Genomic DNA, 16,988 nt, shown 5'->3' on the forward strand with positions numbered 1-16,988 from the left:
TCTCTCTCTCTCTCTCTCTCTCTCTCTCTCTCTCTCTCTCTCTCTCAGGGCTAGATCCACAAAGAATGGATTGCACAGTGCTAATTGCACCCTTACTTACAATTCATTATGAATTGAAAATGGGGGACCCTGATGTAAACAAGACGAAAGTCTTTCTCTGGTCTGCATCCCCTTAACAAATGTGTGTATTGAGCCGTACTGTATTGTACCCATTCTGCAATCTGTTAATAAAATTTTCATTCAATCAATCACTTCAGTCTTTCTCTATTTCTCCCTCTCTCTCTCTCATCTCTCTCCCTCTCTCCTCTCAGTCTTTCTCTATTTCTCCCTCTCTCTCTCCTCTCAGTCTTTCTCTATTTATCTCTCTCATCTCTCTCCCTCTCTCTCTCCTCTGTCTTTCTCTATTTCTCTCTCTCACCTCTCCCTCTCTCTCTCCTATCAGTCTTTCTCTATGTCTCCCTCTCTCTGTTTCTCCTCTCAGTCGTTCTCTATTTCTCGCTCTCTCCCTCTCTCTTAATTCAATTCAAATGGCTTTATTGGCATGACGTAACTTGTACATGTTGCCAAAGCAAATTATTAATATTAACATTAAACATGAATTACAAAACAGATATCAATGTCAAAGTACATTAAAATATCATAAAAACATAAAACATCAAATATTACAGCATAAACGTGTGTCAGGTGACTGTCACTCACTGTCCCTCAGTCTATGGCAGGCAGCAACATAGACTGCTGCTAGCTCACAGCTTGTTGAGTCCTCCCCTAGTAGGACTGGTGGTTTTTCTGTATCTGGTAGTGTAAGAAAACCTTTTGTTATTAATTCAATTCTTTTTAAATGCGTTTCTCTAATATATTCATATTTTTCACATTTGGTGAGGAAGTGTATCTCTGTTTCAGGCTCATTTGGGATGCAATGACAGCACAGCCTTTGCTCTGCAGGAAGCCAGGTTTTCCTGTGCCTCCCCTTTTCAATAGCAAGGCTGTGCTCACTCAGTCTGTATTTTGTCAAGGTTCTTTTTAGTTGTTGATCAGTCACCATGCTCAAATAATCTGTTATGGTGTACTGTCGATTTGGAGCCAGATAGCACTGCATTTTGCTCTGTGCTTTTGTTTGTGTTTTCCAATAGGTGATGTAGTTTTGTTTTAGCTGTGTAGTAATTTGATTAATTCTGATTGGTGATGTGTTCTGTTCCTGAGGTGTGTTAAGAGAGCAGGTTTGTGGACTCAGCCTCAGGACCAGCTGGGTAAGGGGGTTCCTGATGCTCCTCAGCTCTTGGCACTGCAGGGCTTGATAATGGTACGAGAGGGGGTCACTTTGTTTTAGGTGTGTCCAAAAGTGAATTGCTCTTTTTTGTATTTTTAGTATTAGTGGGTAACAGCCTAATTCTGCCCTGTGTAGACACGTGAATATGTCCAACCGTAATTCAATGTGTCTAACTGTTTTTGTGATAATGCTGTGTAACTGAATGACCCGTTTTTTATTTAATATTGACATTCAGTAGGGGGACATGGCACTGGACTGTCGCCAGGGGGAGCTGGTGCGACGTTGGGCTGGTCACGACAGGTGAAGAAGAGGTTGGTAGGAAGGAGGGGCTGGATACACGGGACTTTCTCTTCATCGTTTTCCAGTGAAGGAAGCAGACGTGTGGACCGAGAGCTCCTGATAATAAAGACACGCGAAATACGAGTCCTGCCACGGGGTGGAATAGTAACGTCGTATGCAAAAGTTTAGCTTCCCAGTATAGTGCTTAGGGTACGTTTGAACCAAGAAGAAGACGTTCGACTGCCGGACTGTACTGTGGATATTCCACGCGCTGCGTTTAGGAATGTATAGGCGAAAGACTAGGGGGTCGCACTGACCACAGCTTAGCTTCAAGTATAGCTGCACGCGTCGCCACGTTGTTTCCAGCCCTCGAAGCAGACGCCGCTGCCAGACATCACAGAGCTCAAATCGCCTGCAGCCTTCACCTGTCTATCACCAGCCCAGCCAGCTCTCCGGTGTATCATGCGGGGCCGTTGGATGGCCAACCCACGCCACGAACGTTCGTTGTGGGGACGGAACAACACTCGGTTGGTATACCCATGGCAGGTACATTTAGCGCTCCCAGCGCCTGGAATATTATCGGCGAGCGTTTCCGTTTTTCGGTAGCATGCTCGCTAAGAGTGAAGATAAAAGGGTGCTTTGAACTTGCACGTGCACTAGAGACTAAGGGGCGCCCCCATCTTTATTATTTTGTTTATGCCGGCTTGATCAGGTATTTTGTTTCAGTGTGGGCCCATGCTAGTGGATTTGTTGTGTTGTGTTATTGTGTGGTGCAGATGGCACCATTGTAAAAATAAGTTGTTTCCCATTGTGTGGCTCCCGGAGCGTCTTGCTAATCTCCTAGGTATTTGTACATGGAAAGCGTATTAACCCTTGCGGGGACTTGTTCATGTAAATACCCAATTACAAGTAAAAGGAGAGGCATATAAATGGGACCACTGTGTGTGTGATTTACTGTGCATTATTGTTTAAACCTTTCTTCCCATTAATGGGCATTATCGTTTAACCCCTTCTTCCCTACGGTCTGTGCAATTGGGGCAGGTGCTCTGTACAGGTCTTCACCAGTCAACAAGGAAAGGTACTGCTTTGGGGAGAAATTATATTATCTACCATCACTGCCACCGGGTGTGAGAGGGTGTGGGACGTATTAAGGGAAGTGTGGGTGTTGGAGGAAATACTACGGTCGCCCTGGAGGGCAAGAAGGACCAGAACCCCTAGGTTAGTAAACCCTAGGCCCCATCTGCCCCGCTGCTAAATCCCAATTCTAATACTCCTACACTACAGTCGGGGGCTCAGCCGGACCCAGATCTGCTGTGCTCCCACTACCTGGTGACAGTTCATATCCACTCTCATAAAGTAGGGATAATCCACCCTTCTACACCTGCATGCATTGTTTGTAGTTTTCCTCTGGACATGTAGGATAATCTTACAGAACTCTGCATGCAGGGTCTCAATGGGGTGTTTGTCCCATTGATCTTGTTTTGTAAGTGGACCCCACACCTCACTGCCATAGAGTGCAATTGGTTCAATAACACATTAAATTAATTTTAACCAAATTCGAATTGGTATTTCTGTTTGTATATTTCTTTTTATGGCATAGAAAGCCTGAAGTGCTTTCCCTCTCAGCTCATTGACTGCTTCCTTAAAATGCCCAGTTGAACTTAGCTTTAGTCCTAAGGTGTAGTGTGTGCAGTACTCTACATGTTTTGTACCAATTGAGAACATTGGTAGAACGTCCTGAGATCTGGATCTTTTTTGGAATGTCATTATTTTGGTCTTTTGGGGTTTACTGCCAGGGCCCAAGTCTGAAAATAATGCTCTCTCTCTCTCTCTCTCTCTCTCTCTCTCTCTCTCGCTCTCGCTCTCGCTCTTGCTCTCGCTCTCGCTCTCTCTCTACTACACTGAATGTATGCAGGAATGTGTCTTTGGTGCACACACGTTCAACAACATCAGTGAGTTTAGTTCTGTTTAGTTTTACAATTATAAAACCACACTCAGTTGTAATATACATCCTCCAAATAATGACCAAGGATGGCACAGGAAAGGATGGCACATGAAAGCCAATGATGATTTCCAATATGGTCATTGATGTAAATACGTGGGCAGCATATAATCTACAACTATATAACACAAATAACACAATATATTAGATTAGATTCAAATGTATGCCATTATACAGCACAAGTACAGTACAATATAAAGAAGTTGGCATCTCTAAGCAGAATGCACATGTAACAGTAAAGTGCAATATACAATGTACAGGTGATTAAACTGGAGTATATATAAATGAGTACTACTGAGTGATAATGCTAGTCAGGCGCTAAAAACAAAATTACAAACATCTCAAAACAAACTGGTCAGACTACTGCTTGACCTTACTCCTAGAACCCACCTCACCCCTGCCCACTTTGACAACCTAGGATGGCTTAGAGTAGACGACAGAGTACAGCAACTTGCAATGGGCCTGGTCTACAAGATACACTACACGACCAAGGTACCCATGTACATGTCAAAATACTTCCCAAAGGTCAGTGAATACCACGATCACAACACCAGAGGGAGCTCCACAAATCATGTTAAACCCAGATTCGGCTCAAATAAGGGACTAAACACGTTTCGCAATTATGCCACATCAATGTGGAACGCCCTACCCAAAGCTGTAAAGGAATGTGGATCACTACCCACTTTCAAAACCTCTCTCAAGGGACACCTACGGGAGACTGCAATTCAACACTGGCCCCTGTAAATATCCTAACCCAACCCCCTCCAATGTAATTTACCTAGTATGGTTTTGTCAATAGTCCAATGTACAATTTTGTTTGTTTGTACAGTGTCCCCTCCCCCCCCCCCCCTCAATGTACAGTTTTGCTTGTTTATACAGTGTGCCCCCCCCCCCCCCAACCACCTCCAATGTAAATTACCCAGTATGGTTGTCAATATCCCAATGTACCCAACCCCCCCCACCCAACCTCCTCCAATGTACAGTTTCTACGTCAAATGTATATACTCCCTTTTCTTGACTCCTTCTGTATCACAAACAGTACCGTATTTGCAAATCTGGTATGTCATAAATGTATAGATGTAGCAGTACTGACTATCTGTATGTCATGTATGTCATATATGTCCTGATGAATTGAAAATGGGGGACCCTGATGTAAACAAGACGAAAGTCTTTCTCTGGTCTGCATCCCCTTAACAATTGTGTGTATTGAGCTGTACTGTATTGTACCCATTCTGCAATCTGTTAATAAAGTTTTCAATCAATCAATCAATGTATGTACATTGTACAGTGTTATAGTATTATTATGTACAGTGATATAGGTATAAAGACACTGGTAGTAAGTCATACTAGCCAGCGGTATAACTAGTAAGAGTAGGTAAGGGATGTATACGGTGGCAATCAGGCTCCACAACCAGGCAGGGCCAGGACGGGCTAACTGCCGTGGACTGGAGGAGCTGGGTTGTGGACTGTAACTAATTAATTAATTAACATCACGATTGGACTTGTTTCTTTTTTCTTTTCTTCCATTCACCACTTTTAGCTCTATTTTAGCTCTTCTTTTTATCCCTATGTATTTGTCCATCTTTGTTACGTACTAAATACGTGTATGTTATGTATTAACTGTTTCTACCGTTTTTAAATAGCTGTTATGCTGTGATCTTACATCTGAATCTCCCCTCGGGGATAAATAAAGGTTTTCAATCAATCAATATAGATATAATAGTATGTACAGGTATGTAACAATTATTATATGCAGGTATATTAAGACAGATGTGGATAAATATATACACAACAAATATAAATATATATATATGATAATAGCACAATAACAGTGTCATTGATATATCGCTAATAGAACATGTGCAGCAAATAAGAATATGTCATTAACACCAAGAGCAATAGTTGCTTTTTATGTAATCTCTGTACAATATAACCAAATGTATCCACGTATTGTATCTAGAGGAGGGACAGCTCAGACTGCACAGTACACAGACTGTATGGCAACGGTAGATTGACTGCATGTTATCACTCTCTCTCTATATTTAGTACTACATATGACAGTTTTAGCAGAGTTTAGATTAGTTTATTAGGATCCACAATTAGCTACAGCGTTGCACAAAAAACGTACATTGTGGCCATGCAACATAATACTTATTACATTATAACATTACAAGTAAAGAGGACAAAGCACTAGTACACACACATACAAGACAAGCTCCGATATACAATTATCCAATATCCAATAATCAAACTATATGAAGTAGCTAAAGAATGCTTAACTGTACGCAACTATATGCGTATAGTATGGTTACAGCTGGAGAGAGAAGTTAATGGACCAGAATGTTATGATGTACTTATAATGTACTGAAGTATACTGACTTGTACTTATACTCGGCCGCTTTCTTCCTAAGACTTTCTCTTATTGCATAGGATCCTCCTCCTCCTCCAACTCCTCCTCCACCTCGGGCTACATTACCTATAGATCTCCAGTAGAAAGTATTGTTAATGTCTGTGATTCAATTCAAGAATTCCTACATGTTATTCCTCTGGTCTAAGACAGTCCCAAAATATTAGTGGAAACAAACAACTCTTTCCCAAATCCAAAAACTGGAGTGCTAAAAATCTCATTGTGGTGTCATCAGGTATAAACCCATTTTTTCCCAAAGCGCTTTACAATTTGTTCCTCACATTTTACCCACTCACTCACACATTCACGGCGATGCAAGGTGCCAACCTGCTCATCGGGAGCAGTTAGGGGTTAAGTGTCTTGCTCAAGGACACTTTGACGCGCCTCCCAGGAGGAGCGGGAATCAAACCGGGAACCTCCGGATTACCAGACGACTGCTCTACCTCCCGGGCCACTGTCGAATTGGGAAAGATGTTGTAAATTACATGAATGTTCAGAGTATATGAGTATATTTCCTGTTTTAGAACTGAGAAGACTACTATAGGATAAAGCTAATTTGGGTATAAAGCCTCAAACAAACGTTCTGTGAGTCCACAAAATCTCTCTTCCATTCATTGTCTATGGAGCAGCTTCCAGACTTTATACCTGATGACACTGAACAGCACCGCACAAGACCGTAGCAGACTACAGAGAGTGGCCCGTTCAGCCGAACGCACAATTTGAGGGGGGCTTCCCACTCTCCAAGGCATTTACAACAAGCGGTGCATGGGCAAGGCGAAGAGAATAATCAAAGACTCCAGCCACCCAAACAACTGCCTCTTTGAACTGCTGCGGTCAGGCAAGCGATACCGGAGTCTCATGGCAAGCACAGAGAGACTCAGAAGGAGCTTCTATCCCCAGGCCATCAGGATGCTCAATGAACAATGATTGCTCAATGAACAAGGGTTGAACAATGAACAATCGTAACAACCATCAAATGCACTCACAGCACACACATCCACACGCACGCACTCACTTTAAACAAACAACTCACTGCTGCACCCACTTTACCCACTTTAGAACACCTAAACACACTTTATATTTATTGGCAAAGAATTTGCACTACAACCCATACCTCATTACACCTTACTGTAAATTGTACCTAAATTGTACCTCATCCCATTTCTGCATTGTACTGTATAGTATATAGTATATTGTATTGTAACTCAGTTACTTTTCTACTCTGCATTGTACATTGTATATATGTATATATTGAACACTTTTTGTCTACGTACTTGACTTCTATTTTATACTTACTATACTTTTTATACTTATCTATTTTTATCTAGCACAATCTCTGGAGCAAAACAGAAAGAAGCATTTTATATAAAAGTATTCTGTACTTCTGTATGACAACTAATAAAGAAACTTGAACTTGACATCACAAGTTTTAGTCTTCTTGAGACTTATCTGGTAACGAGTCACTCATGTTGTTCTATTTCATTCTGGCTCCGCTCAGCGTCAGTCTGCACGCACTTCACTTCGTGCACGAGCACTGAATAAAAGATTCCACAATGTACCTTTACATCCCAACATTCGTCTGGCCACACCCGCTTACCTTCATAAGCAGGTGTGTGGTCACCTACTCGCCTCCTTCTTCACTTTCACCACAAGGAAGTGCCTTCGGTAGATCCCACACTTGACGAGGTTGTTGGCTGAAGAAAGTTGAGACGTGTTTATATTTTTTCTTGCTTTTTTCTTCTCTCATATATTTTGAAAGAAAAAAGCTAAGTCATAATGTCTACTTCGGAGGGTCGCGCTCGCAACGCCACTCTTCACCAGCGGTTCTCCATCGCCGCCTCTGTCGTGCGTCTTGGAGCGGGGTTGAGGCCTCTCTCGTGGTCGGCAGCCACGCCCGGTAGGCGTCCGATGGGTAGTTTGCCTCTCCAAGGAGCTGGTGCACCAGTGCCGTCTCCTGTGCGATGGCCTGGTTCCGGCTCTGGTTCCTCTGCTTCCGGGGAGTCGTCCGCTGTTGGGCGGCCGGCTCCTTTGGTTGCGGGGGATTTAAGACGCAAGCTCGCTCCCGTCGCAAGATGGTGGCTTGCAGACGCGAACGGCCTGGTTTTGGTGAGTTGCTGGAGCCGGATGAGGATGCGTCTGTCTCTACATGGCCAATGGAAACAGAGGACTACATGATAGAGGCGGACGGGTTCTTGTTTGAAGGCCCGGTGGAGACATGTCTCCCGCCGTCCAGGTAACACTGGAGGGGGGTGAGATGTCTCCTTGGGGTTCCTCGTTGGGTTAGAACCTCCGACTTGGCGGCGGGATGCCCTGCTATCAGCCACATCAGGATGTGGCTCCTTGACCAGTAGTCTGCTGCATGTGAGGGACGCGGGCTCGGAGGGGGAAAGTATGCAGGGGGAACTGCGTGCTTTGTTCCCCGAGCTCATGGCGGCGGCGGCAGTCGCAAACGGCGTGCCGCTGCCGCAGCCACTGCCTGTTCCTGTCCCTGACGATCTCATAGGTCATCTATGGCAACGTCGCCAGGTGAGAGGGGTGGACGTTGTCTACCCATTTTTCCCCTCAATGGCGGCCTACGTCCGTCAGGGCCAGGTGGTCTCCCACATCAAGTCAAGTCAAGAGTTTTATTTGTCACGGCATACAAGTATACAATGAAATGTGGGTGGTCTTGCCCGCAACAATGTGCAATACAGTAGTACAACATATAATAGAATCCAATAAAAACAACATTGTGCAATAGACAGGTAATATAGTGGAACATCTCGGTATCTGTACATAGTTATTTACAGAGCATGTAGGACATGTTAGGTCCTTTGGTAGTGCAATACACTGATTCTGTTGCTATACTATTTTTAAAGTGACCTTTCCTTTGTGGCCCTAAGTGTGGGCGTGTGCAGCATGAGTGTGTGCCTGCTCATGTTAAAGTGGCTGCTAGTGTGCGAGCGTGCACAGCGTGCGTGTCGTGTGTGTGCTCATGTGTGCTTGTGTGTGGAGAGTTCAGTGTTCTGTGGCACTCAGTGTTCATTGTTCAAGGCTCTGATGGCCTGGGGGAAGAAGCTGAGCTGAAGCCTCTCTGTCCTAGTAGCTGGGGTTCGCAGGCGTCTGCCTGACCTCAGCAGCTGGAACAGGCTGTTATTGGGGTGGTGAGGGTCTTTCATTATTCTGCAGGCTCTGGATTTGCACCTCTTGTTGTATAGAACCTGCAGGGGAGGTAGTGCAATACCCGTGGTACGCTCGGCTGAGCGCACCACTCTCTGTAGGGCCTTCTTGTCCTGTGCCGTGCTGTTTCCATACCAGGCAGTGATGTTTCCAGTCAAGATGCTCTCTACAGCTCCGGAGTAGAAGGAGTGGAGTATCTTCCCCGATACTCTGAACTTCCTTAACTGTCTCAGGTGGTAGAGGCGCTGCTTCGCCTTTTTTACGACTGTGTCTATGTGTGTTGACCATGTCAGATCCTCTGAGATGTGGACCCCCAGGTACTTAAAGCTGCTCACCCTGTCCATGGTAGCCCCGTTTATCATCAGTGGTGTGTGTGTCTCCTGCTGTCCTCTCCTATAATCCACGATCAGCTCCTTGGTTTTACCAATGTTCAGGAGCAGGCTGTTGTCCTGGCACCAGCGTTCCAGCACCTCAACCTCCTCCCGGTAGGCCTTCTCGTCGTTGTCCGAGATCAGCCCCACCACCACGTGTCGTCTGCAAACTTCACTATGGAGTTGGAGCTGAACTTGGCCACACAATCGTGTGTGTAGAGTGGGCCTTACTCCCGCCTACGTGCAAGTCACGCGGGTGGCGGGTTTGGTAGACGGCATGAAGGAGGGCGTGCCACGGCTTGATAGGCCGATGGCGGCACTCCTTTGTCCTGAGGTGGTGTGGGAGCCGTTACGGAAGCCGGTTCCCCAAGGGAAATCGGCGAGGCGGTTGGCATTTTGGAGCAACCAGTCATTTATCACCGGAACACAATCTCTAGCTGCCACTTCTAACATCGCGCAGCTGGCGAGATTCATGTCCGGGATATTGACGGGCGGCACGGAGCTGACTGATTTACAGCATGATCAGCTCGCCCAGTCGGCAGGAGCCATCCTGCATCTGATTCAGCCGCAGGCTATAGCCGCTGGGAAAGTGCGCGCCCTGGCCACTCTGATCCAGCGCCACCTTTGGCTGGAGCAGGCGTGTGTGCCGGAGAAGAAGAGGACGGCACCCCTCTCCGAGGCTGGACTATTCGGGTCGGCACTGCAGCTGATGACCTCAACCTGCAGGGAGATGCAGGAGGAGCGCTCCGTGCTCCAGCCTCATTTCCCTCCGCCCGATGTTGCCGGTGCAGTCAGACGGCCGCCGCGTCGTCGAGGTTCCTCCGCCGTGGCCGCCGCTGCTACCACTGCCACTGCTGGACCTTCGGCGAAGAAGGCCAGGAGAAGAGAGGGCGCCTCCGCCACTGCAGCCGGCCCATCTACGCCCGGAGGTGACGGTAGGGATCGTCGAGACCAGCCGCCGATCGTTTACCGTCCCTCCGGGGCTCCACGGGGTGGAAAGCCCCGAGCGGCTCGTGGCAGGCGTCGCTAAGTTCATTGACTTTTTCCCTCCGTGGTCCCCCCCTGTTCCCTTCCCGGCCCCCCTATGATTTTTGTTGGAAAATAAAGAGTCCCTCCTAAAGGGGGACTGTATTTTTTGTTAACAAACTGTGTGTTTATTCACCAAACATATGATGGGGATGCAACGTGTGAATCTTTCGCTAGTATGGGTTTGATAGGAGGGCTAGACGTTACTTTCATGTTAGAGCTTAAGCAAGGCCTGCAGCCTACACTCGGTTGAAAAAGGGTTTTTTCTGCCTCGACCTGAATCTCCACATAAAGGTAGAGGTTAGTTGTGTGCTCTGTTGCTTAAACAGTGATATTGAGCTGCAACACTATTGTGTTGGTTTGCAGTAATGCTCGTATGAAAACGTACCGCGGCTCAGCCGCTCTCTCTCTCTATCAGATTTTTCTGTGTCTTACAACATAGATATGGGTGTCGGGTTCACACACACACAACTTGGCCTTGCTATAAACCCTGTTCACAGATATGTCTGTGGCTAGCGTGCATTGGATTAGCTTGCGCTATTCATTGGCATTGCTACTGGGGTATCATATGGCTGTTGTTGTTGTCATATGCGAGGGTTGGGCTTGTGAGGGGGTACCGGATAAACCCCTCCTTCCCTCTTCTGATTGGTCAGGGGGTTTCTGGGACTCTCTTTTCATTCGGTCAGGGTCAAGCTGTTAGGCAGCTTGGCACAGGGGGGGGGGAAGGGTTTCCCAGACTCTGCACCTATCACAGGCGATTGAGTCTTGGGTTTCCCCCCGTCATAGCAAACGTCACTAGGCACGTTTCTATTGGACGACGGCTTCCGTGAGTTTAGACCCGTATGTAGGGTCTGTTGTTGTCAAGTTGTCGGGGCAGAGCGTAGGAACTTACTGTTCTACTACGCTCGATATACGTGTAACTTGAGTCGGTTGGTCACATGACTCAATGTTACCGTGACTTTTCAATCTACGACTCACGTGGGAAGTCTCTCTGAGGAGTTCCGTCTCTCCTCTGTGGTGAGGGTGGCGGGATGTAAAGATGTAAACAATTTTTACCCTCGGCTGCATCACGTGGGATTCATGTCAGTTGGTGTTTCTTTCTTTTTTAATAAAAAAGAGTGGAGAATATGAAGCACGACAACCTTCTTGTCGTTCTCCCAGGCGCCTTGAAGGATCAATGTGGGGTCTGGTTAGACTGTCCATTGATATGTTTTGGGTCCCGACGCATACATAGTGCTGGCTCGGGGTGTTTCTGTTAAGAATCATGCGGGAGGCTAGTACGCCTTGGTTGCTTGTTATTAAAACAGCGTTTTTATAGGGCAACTGGGATGGGGGATTTTTTCCTCTTCCGAGAGCCTGTTACTGGGTCTCGACGGATTCTCGTTCATATCTGGGGGATGTTAACGGAATAGATCAGAACATAGGTAGAGGGGTCTCACGCCCTTGGGGTGGGCCACTGAGCGCGGTATAAATAGGACCGTCTGGGTGGCGCCCTCTTTTCATGTTTTAGATCAACACGCATACCTGCCCCCTCTCCTGGAGGGGGCATGTCGGCGTGGTTAGGGCACGGGACTGGTTCTGGTCGTGCTGGTCCAGGTCAGTTAACCCATTGTCCGCCGGGGATGCGGATCTACTGTTCTGGTACCCTGAGGGACTTGTGCTTTTTTCGGGGGGAAAAATGCCAGGTCGGCCCGGGTGTCACGGGGTTAGGCGTTATGGAGACCCTTTGTTGGGTACACGTTGTACCTGGCACTATTATAAGGGGCTGGTTCTCCTTTCTTTCGCTCCTCTCTCATGCATGGCAAAGAGGGGGCTGTTGGGGTGGTCTTCTGGACCTCCTCTGGTAACCCTGTGTGCTTCCCGAGCCGCCGGGCCCGGTCCGAAGTAATGTTTCGTTGAAACCGTAGGCCTGGGATAACCCTTTTTCTTGAGGGGTTATAGGAACAACCACCGTATGTGGTACCAAGAGGGTGGTTGATTCCCTGGTGTGTTGGAGCAGAGTCAACTCCCGGCTTACCCGGTTGAGTGTGCCCCTGCACGTTCATGACGTCTGCCAATCGTGTCAGCCTTCTCTGCCTCGACCCCTCTGGGTGGGGGTTTTTGATGGAGGCTTTGTCATGGTGTGCAACAACGCCAGCATACGCCCCTTCCGCCGGGGGGGCTGTTTTCAGTTGACCCCTTTGGCGCCTGTCTCGTCCGCAGTGCTCCAGGCTCGGGTCTACAGCCTGCTGCCTGGTTTCCCCGGTGCGCTGCCTGCTTCCGTTGGTTAACTTTTTGAAAGCTTTACGGCCATGCTGACTGCCTGTGTTGCAGGGTCAGTGTGCCAGGCGGTGTACTAATGGGGGGAAAGGGCCCGCTCTTGGAGGGGCCCTGTCCGAATACGCTGGCGATGTGGGGGGCGGTGTCACTAAGTGACCGCCTGGTGGGGTCTTGATGCCTGGCGTCATTGACCTCTGCGGGCCCCCCTTTTCCAGGGGATCCAGTCCCTTCAGTGGGTCTGGGTCTTCCTTCGCGCTCCGCTGCTACGGCCTTGCCACGGCGTTGAGTTTGCTCTTGACCCCGTGATTTTGGGGGCAGTAACGAGGGTTGTTCCTTCCGTTCGTTCCCTGGTGGCATGCGGGTTGTGTGTGTGCGTAGTCGTGGGGTCAAGCCACGATCTGCTCACCTTGTGCGTTGAGTTGCTTGAGTTCCTCTTTGCACGGTCGGATCCGTCTCCCTCCCGTCCTCCAATAGGGAGGGTATCCTCCATTAGGGAGGGTCGGGGGGCTCGGTCCTCCCCGGTCTGATGGTTGTGGGGGGCCTCAGCGGGGTACATTTGTCGAGCTTCTGGCTTCCGCTCAGCTCCTCTTGTGCAGACTGACGCTGAGCGGAGCCAGAATGAAATAGAACGTAAGGTTATGTATATAACCAAGTTCTATGAATTCTGGTGACGCTCAGCGTCAGGACGCCACTGCGGCCCTTGATCTCACCTTGTGGTGAAAGTTTGGGAAGGAGGCGAGTAGGTGACCACACACCTGCTTATGAAGGTAAGCGGATAGGGGTGTGGCCAGACGAATGTTGGGATGTAAAGGTACATTGTGGAATTTTTTATTCAGTGCTTGTGCACGAAGTGAAGTGCGTGCAGACTGACGCTGAGCGTCACCAGAATTCATAGAACTTGGTTATATACATAACCTTACGATAAATATTGATAGAACTTTCCTTGGCCATGAAAATAACATATTGGAATTCTTCATTTGGGTAGTGTTCCCCTTTAACCCTTTCACTGCCACACGACAGCCGGTTAGCCCTTTACTATCACACAACCGACGGCGGAGCTAATTATGCTAATGATGGAGCATCGCCGTCGGTTGTGTGATAGTAAAGGGCTAACCTTCTGTCGTGTGGCAGTGAAAGGGTTAATGTAAACCTGCACTATAGAACTTGATTGCTACAGATTGCAAAATCTGTAAAAGGCAATGGTTTAATTTCTAGAGCATATAATGTAAAACAGTGGCCACTTGCTTAGCTTTATTTATTGAAGGTAATGTCCAGAATTTTACTGCAAATGACTGATCTGATTATACTTACTTTCTAACATAAAACCTACTCAAGTAGCAGTAAATGCTAAAAAGAAACTAGAAAGGTCCAAATCTCTACCAGGTGGCACGCCAGACACACAGACAGATGTTAGGAAGCTTAGGAAGGCTGATAGGAAGCATAGGAAGGCTGATAGGAAGCATAGGAAGGGTGATGGGAAGCATAGGAATGATGTTAGAAAGCTTAGGAACTGTGATAGGAAGCATATAAGGGTGATGGGAAGCATAGGAAGGATGTTAGGAAGCATAGGAATGATGTTAGGAAGCTTAGGAAGGGTGATAGGAAGCATAGGAAGGATGTTAGGAAGCATAGGAATGATGTTAGAAAGCTTAGGAACTGTGATAGGAAGCATAGGAAGGGTGATGGGAAGCATAGGAAGGATGTTAGGAAGCATAGGAATGATGTTAGGAAGCTTAGGAAGGGTGATAGGAAGCATAGGAAGGGTGGTAAGAAGCCCTCTTGTGTTCAAAACGTGTACAATTCATACTGAATATCTATTTGAATGGACAATAATGGAAATTAATTCCAATAAAGTATTTGTCATTGACCGATTTGACAAATATCCCGGGCGTCTTGTCCCTGGCCTGCTGTGAGCCTGTGTGCCAAGTTTCATCCACTACAGCCTTTTAGATGGCGAGATATGCTGAGCACACACACACACTCACAGACATAACCGATCATGTTCCGCCTGGATAATTACTTGAGTAAAAGTACAGCCCAGACCCAAGGAGACACATTCCTCACAGAAGCTACTCAATTACAGTGACTAGAGTATTTAACGGTAGTTACTTTCTCCCTTCTCTCTCTTCTCCTTCTTCGTCTTCTTTTTCCTCTCCTTTCCCCCCCCCCCCCCACCTTACCCCACTCCACACATACGCCCCCTCCCTCTGTCTCCATCTGGGTGGAGAAGGTAAGGTTGAGATGAAACGCCATATCAGGCTTTGAACAGAGCCCGTAAAACAGACGCATATTAACGAGCATGACTAACAAGCTGCAGCACTCGGAGTGCCGGAGTGCACACTCAATCACTCACACACACACACACAGCACACACACACTCACACATCTATCATGTCTCCTGATATAGACCGTTTCACTGGAATTTTTGTCGCTAGGGAAGAGTTTGGACCCAAATGTATTTCCTGTTAACTATTGCATTAGCAAAGCACTGCAACAGGAAATAAACCATTTACAATGTTATTGTTGTCACTTTGTAACCGCCCTGCAGAAGCTGCAGAAGGTAGAATTATTTTCAAAATATAGTTACCGGTATATGTGAAATTTCACTTCTCAATATCTGTTTTTATCACGTGACAACGTTTCAGAGTTCTATCTTGCTCTGTTTTAGAGGAAACGGGTATAAAGAATTGCAGTAACTACAAAAGCACTGGATAGTCAAAGAACTTTAAAGCCATTTTCTCAGTTTCACTGTTTGCGTAGTTGCTGCGGTTAGCTTCTGCAGGGCAGTACAGGTCTGTCTCTTGTCTCTTTATCTCCTTTCACTCTTTTGTTAACTTTCTATGAAACGTGTTTATAATACACTGTAGTCAGTCACACTACCACAATGACAATGCATCATACTGTAAGTATAGTCACCATCATGCACAGGCGAGCATAACATTTGAAATGATCGAAAGAATCATCGATAACTTATTATTTCATTACAAGCCGCTGAAGTGAGCAAACTCGCTCCTTACTCATTTAGCAGCTTGTAATAGTAATTGATTCAGTGATTATAATGTATTATGGCTCATTATCCACACTGTTCACAACGTACTACACTTATGTACATGTATTATGTGGTGGTTTTCAGTGGTCCACATGACCTGGCAGTAATACTTGTATCATCATATTGTTTGGCAACAGAGTCATGGGATGTTTTGACACAGGGTTTCTAGAATAGGCAAATGCATGCGGTGTAATACTTTCACAATAAGGATTGCAAGAACAAAGTCAACAACTCCTTTTATGTTATTAAGGGTATAAGATGAAACTGTAACTGGTACACATCCTTACTAATAAACAGCCTTAAAAGTGATATGCCAACAGGAAATAAATCTTTTAGAATGGTATTGTTGTCACTTTGGAACAGTCTACTGCCCTGCAGAAGCTAACCGCAGCAACTAGAATTATTTTCAAAATGTAACTCACTTCACTTCTCAATATCTGTTTTTATCACGTGACAACGTTTCAGAGTTCTATCTTGCTCTGTTTTAGAGGAAACGGGTATAAAGAATTGCAGTAACTACAAAAGCACTGGATAGTCAAAGAACTTTAAAGCCATTTTCTCAGTTTCACTGTTTGCGTTTTTGTTAACTTTCTATGAAACGTGTTTATAATACACTGTAGTCAGTCACACTACCACAATGACAATGCATCGTGTTTGTATTGTTACTGCGGTTAGCTTCTGCAGGGCAGTATAGATAAATGTACTACAGTATAGATGCAGATTTTTCACCGAATAAGTTACTCTCTCTCTCTCTCTCTCTCTCTCTCTCTCTCTCTCTCTCTCTCTTTCTCTCTCTCTCTCTCTCTCTCTCTCTCTCCCTCTCTCCCTCTCTCCCTCTCTCCCCCTCCCCCTCCCCCTCTGTCATCATCTGATCGTTCCCGACACTCCACTCCGGTGCACCTGAGCCAATAAAGTGGAGAGCTCACGCCAGGAAAAGTAATTTCACTTATTCTCCCCTCCTCCTCCACCCTCAACTCCAGCCCCCGAACTCCCTCCATCCTGGTCCCGGAGGCCCCTGAAAACTGCCCAGTACTTACCTTCCCTCCAACCTAAACGGCCCACCGCCGCCCTCACCTCCACCCTAACCCCCACCCCAAACCCTCCACCCGCTCCCCAGCACTCTCTACTCCTTCATCCCCAAGGCCATAAGCCGGCTCTCTCTTTTCCCC

The 16,988-nt window shown here is 46.6% G+C and overlaps 1 protein-coding gene across 1 annotated transcript in view; it reads left to right on the forward strand.

Moving 5' to 3' along the window:
* Positions 1-1,511: 1,511 nt before the first annotated feature.
* boc (BOC cell adhesion associated, oncogene regulated) overlaps positions 1,512-16,988 on the forward strand; it is a gene marked incomplete at its 5' end in the record, with an annotated part of 27,660 nt that continues 12,183 nt past the window's right edge. Inside the window, one exon of the mRNA XM_084325853.1 lies at positions 1,512-1,567. Coding sequence (XP_084181979.1) covers positions 1,512-1,567 — 56 coding nt within the window. The remainder of the gene's footprint in view (positions 1,568-16,988) is intronic.

The sequence above is a fragment of the Notolepis coatsorum genome (genome assembly GCF_963971535.1).
Source record: "Notolepis coatsorum genome assembly, chromosome: 12".
Taxonomy (NCBI): domain Eukaryota; kingdom Metazoa; phylum Chordata; class Actinopteri; order Aulopiformes; family Paralepididae; genus Notolepis; species Notolepis coatsorum.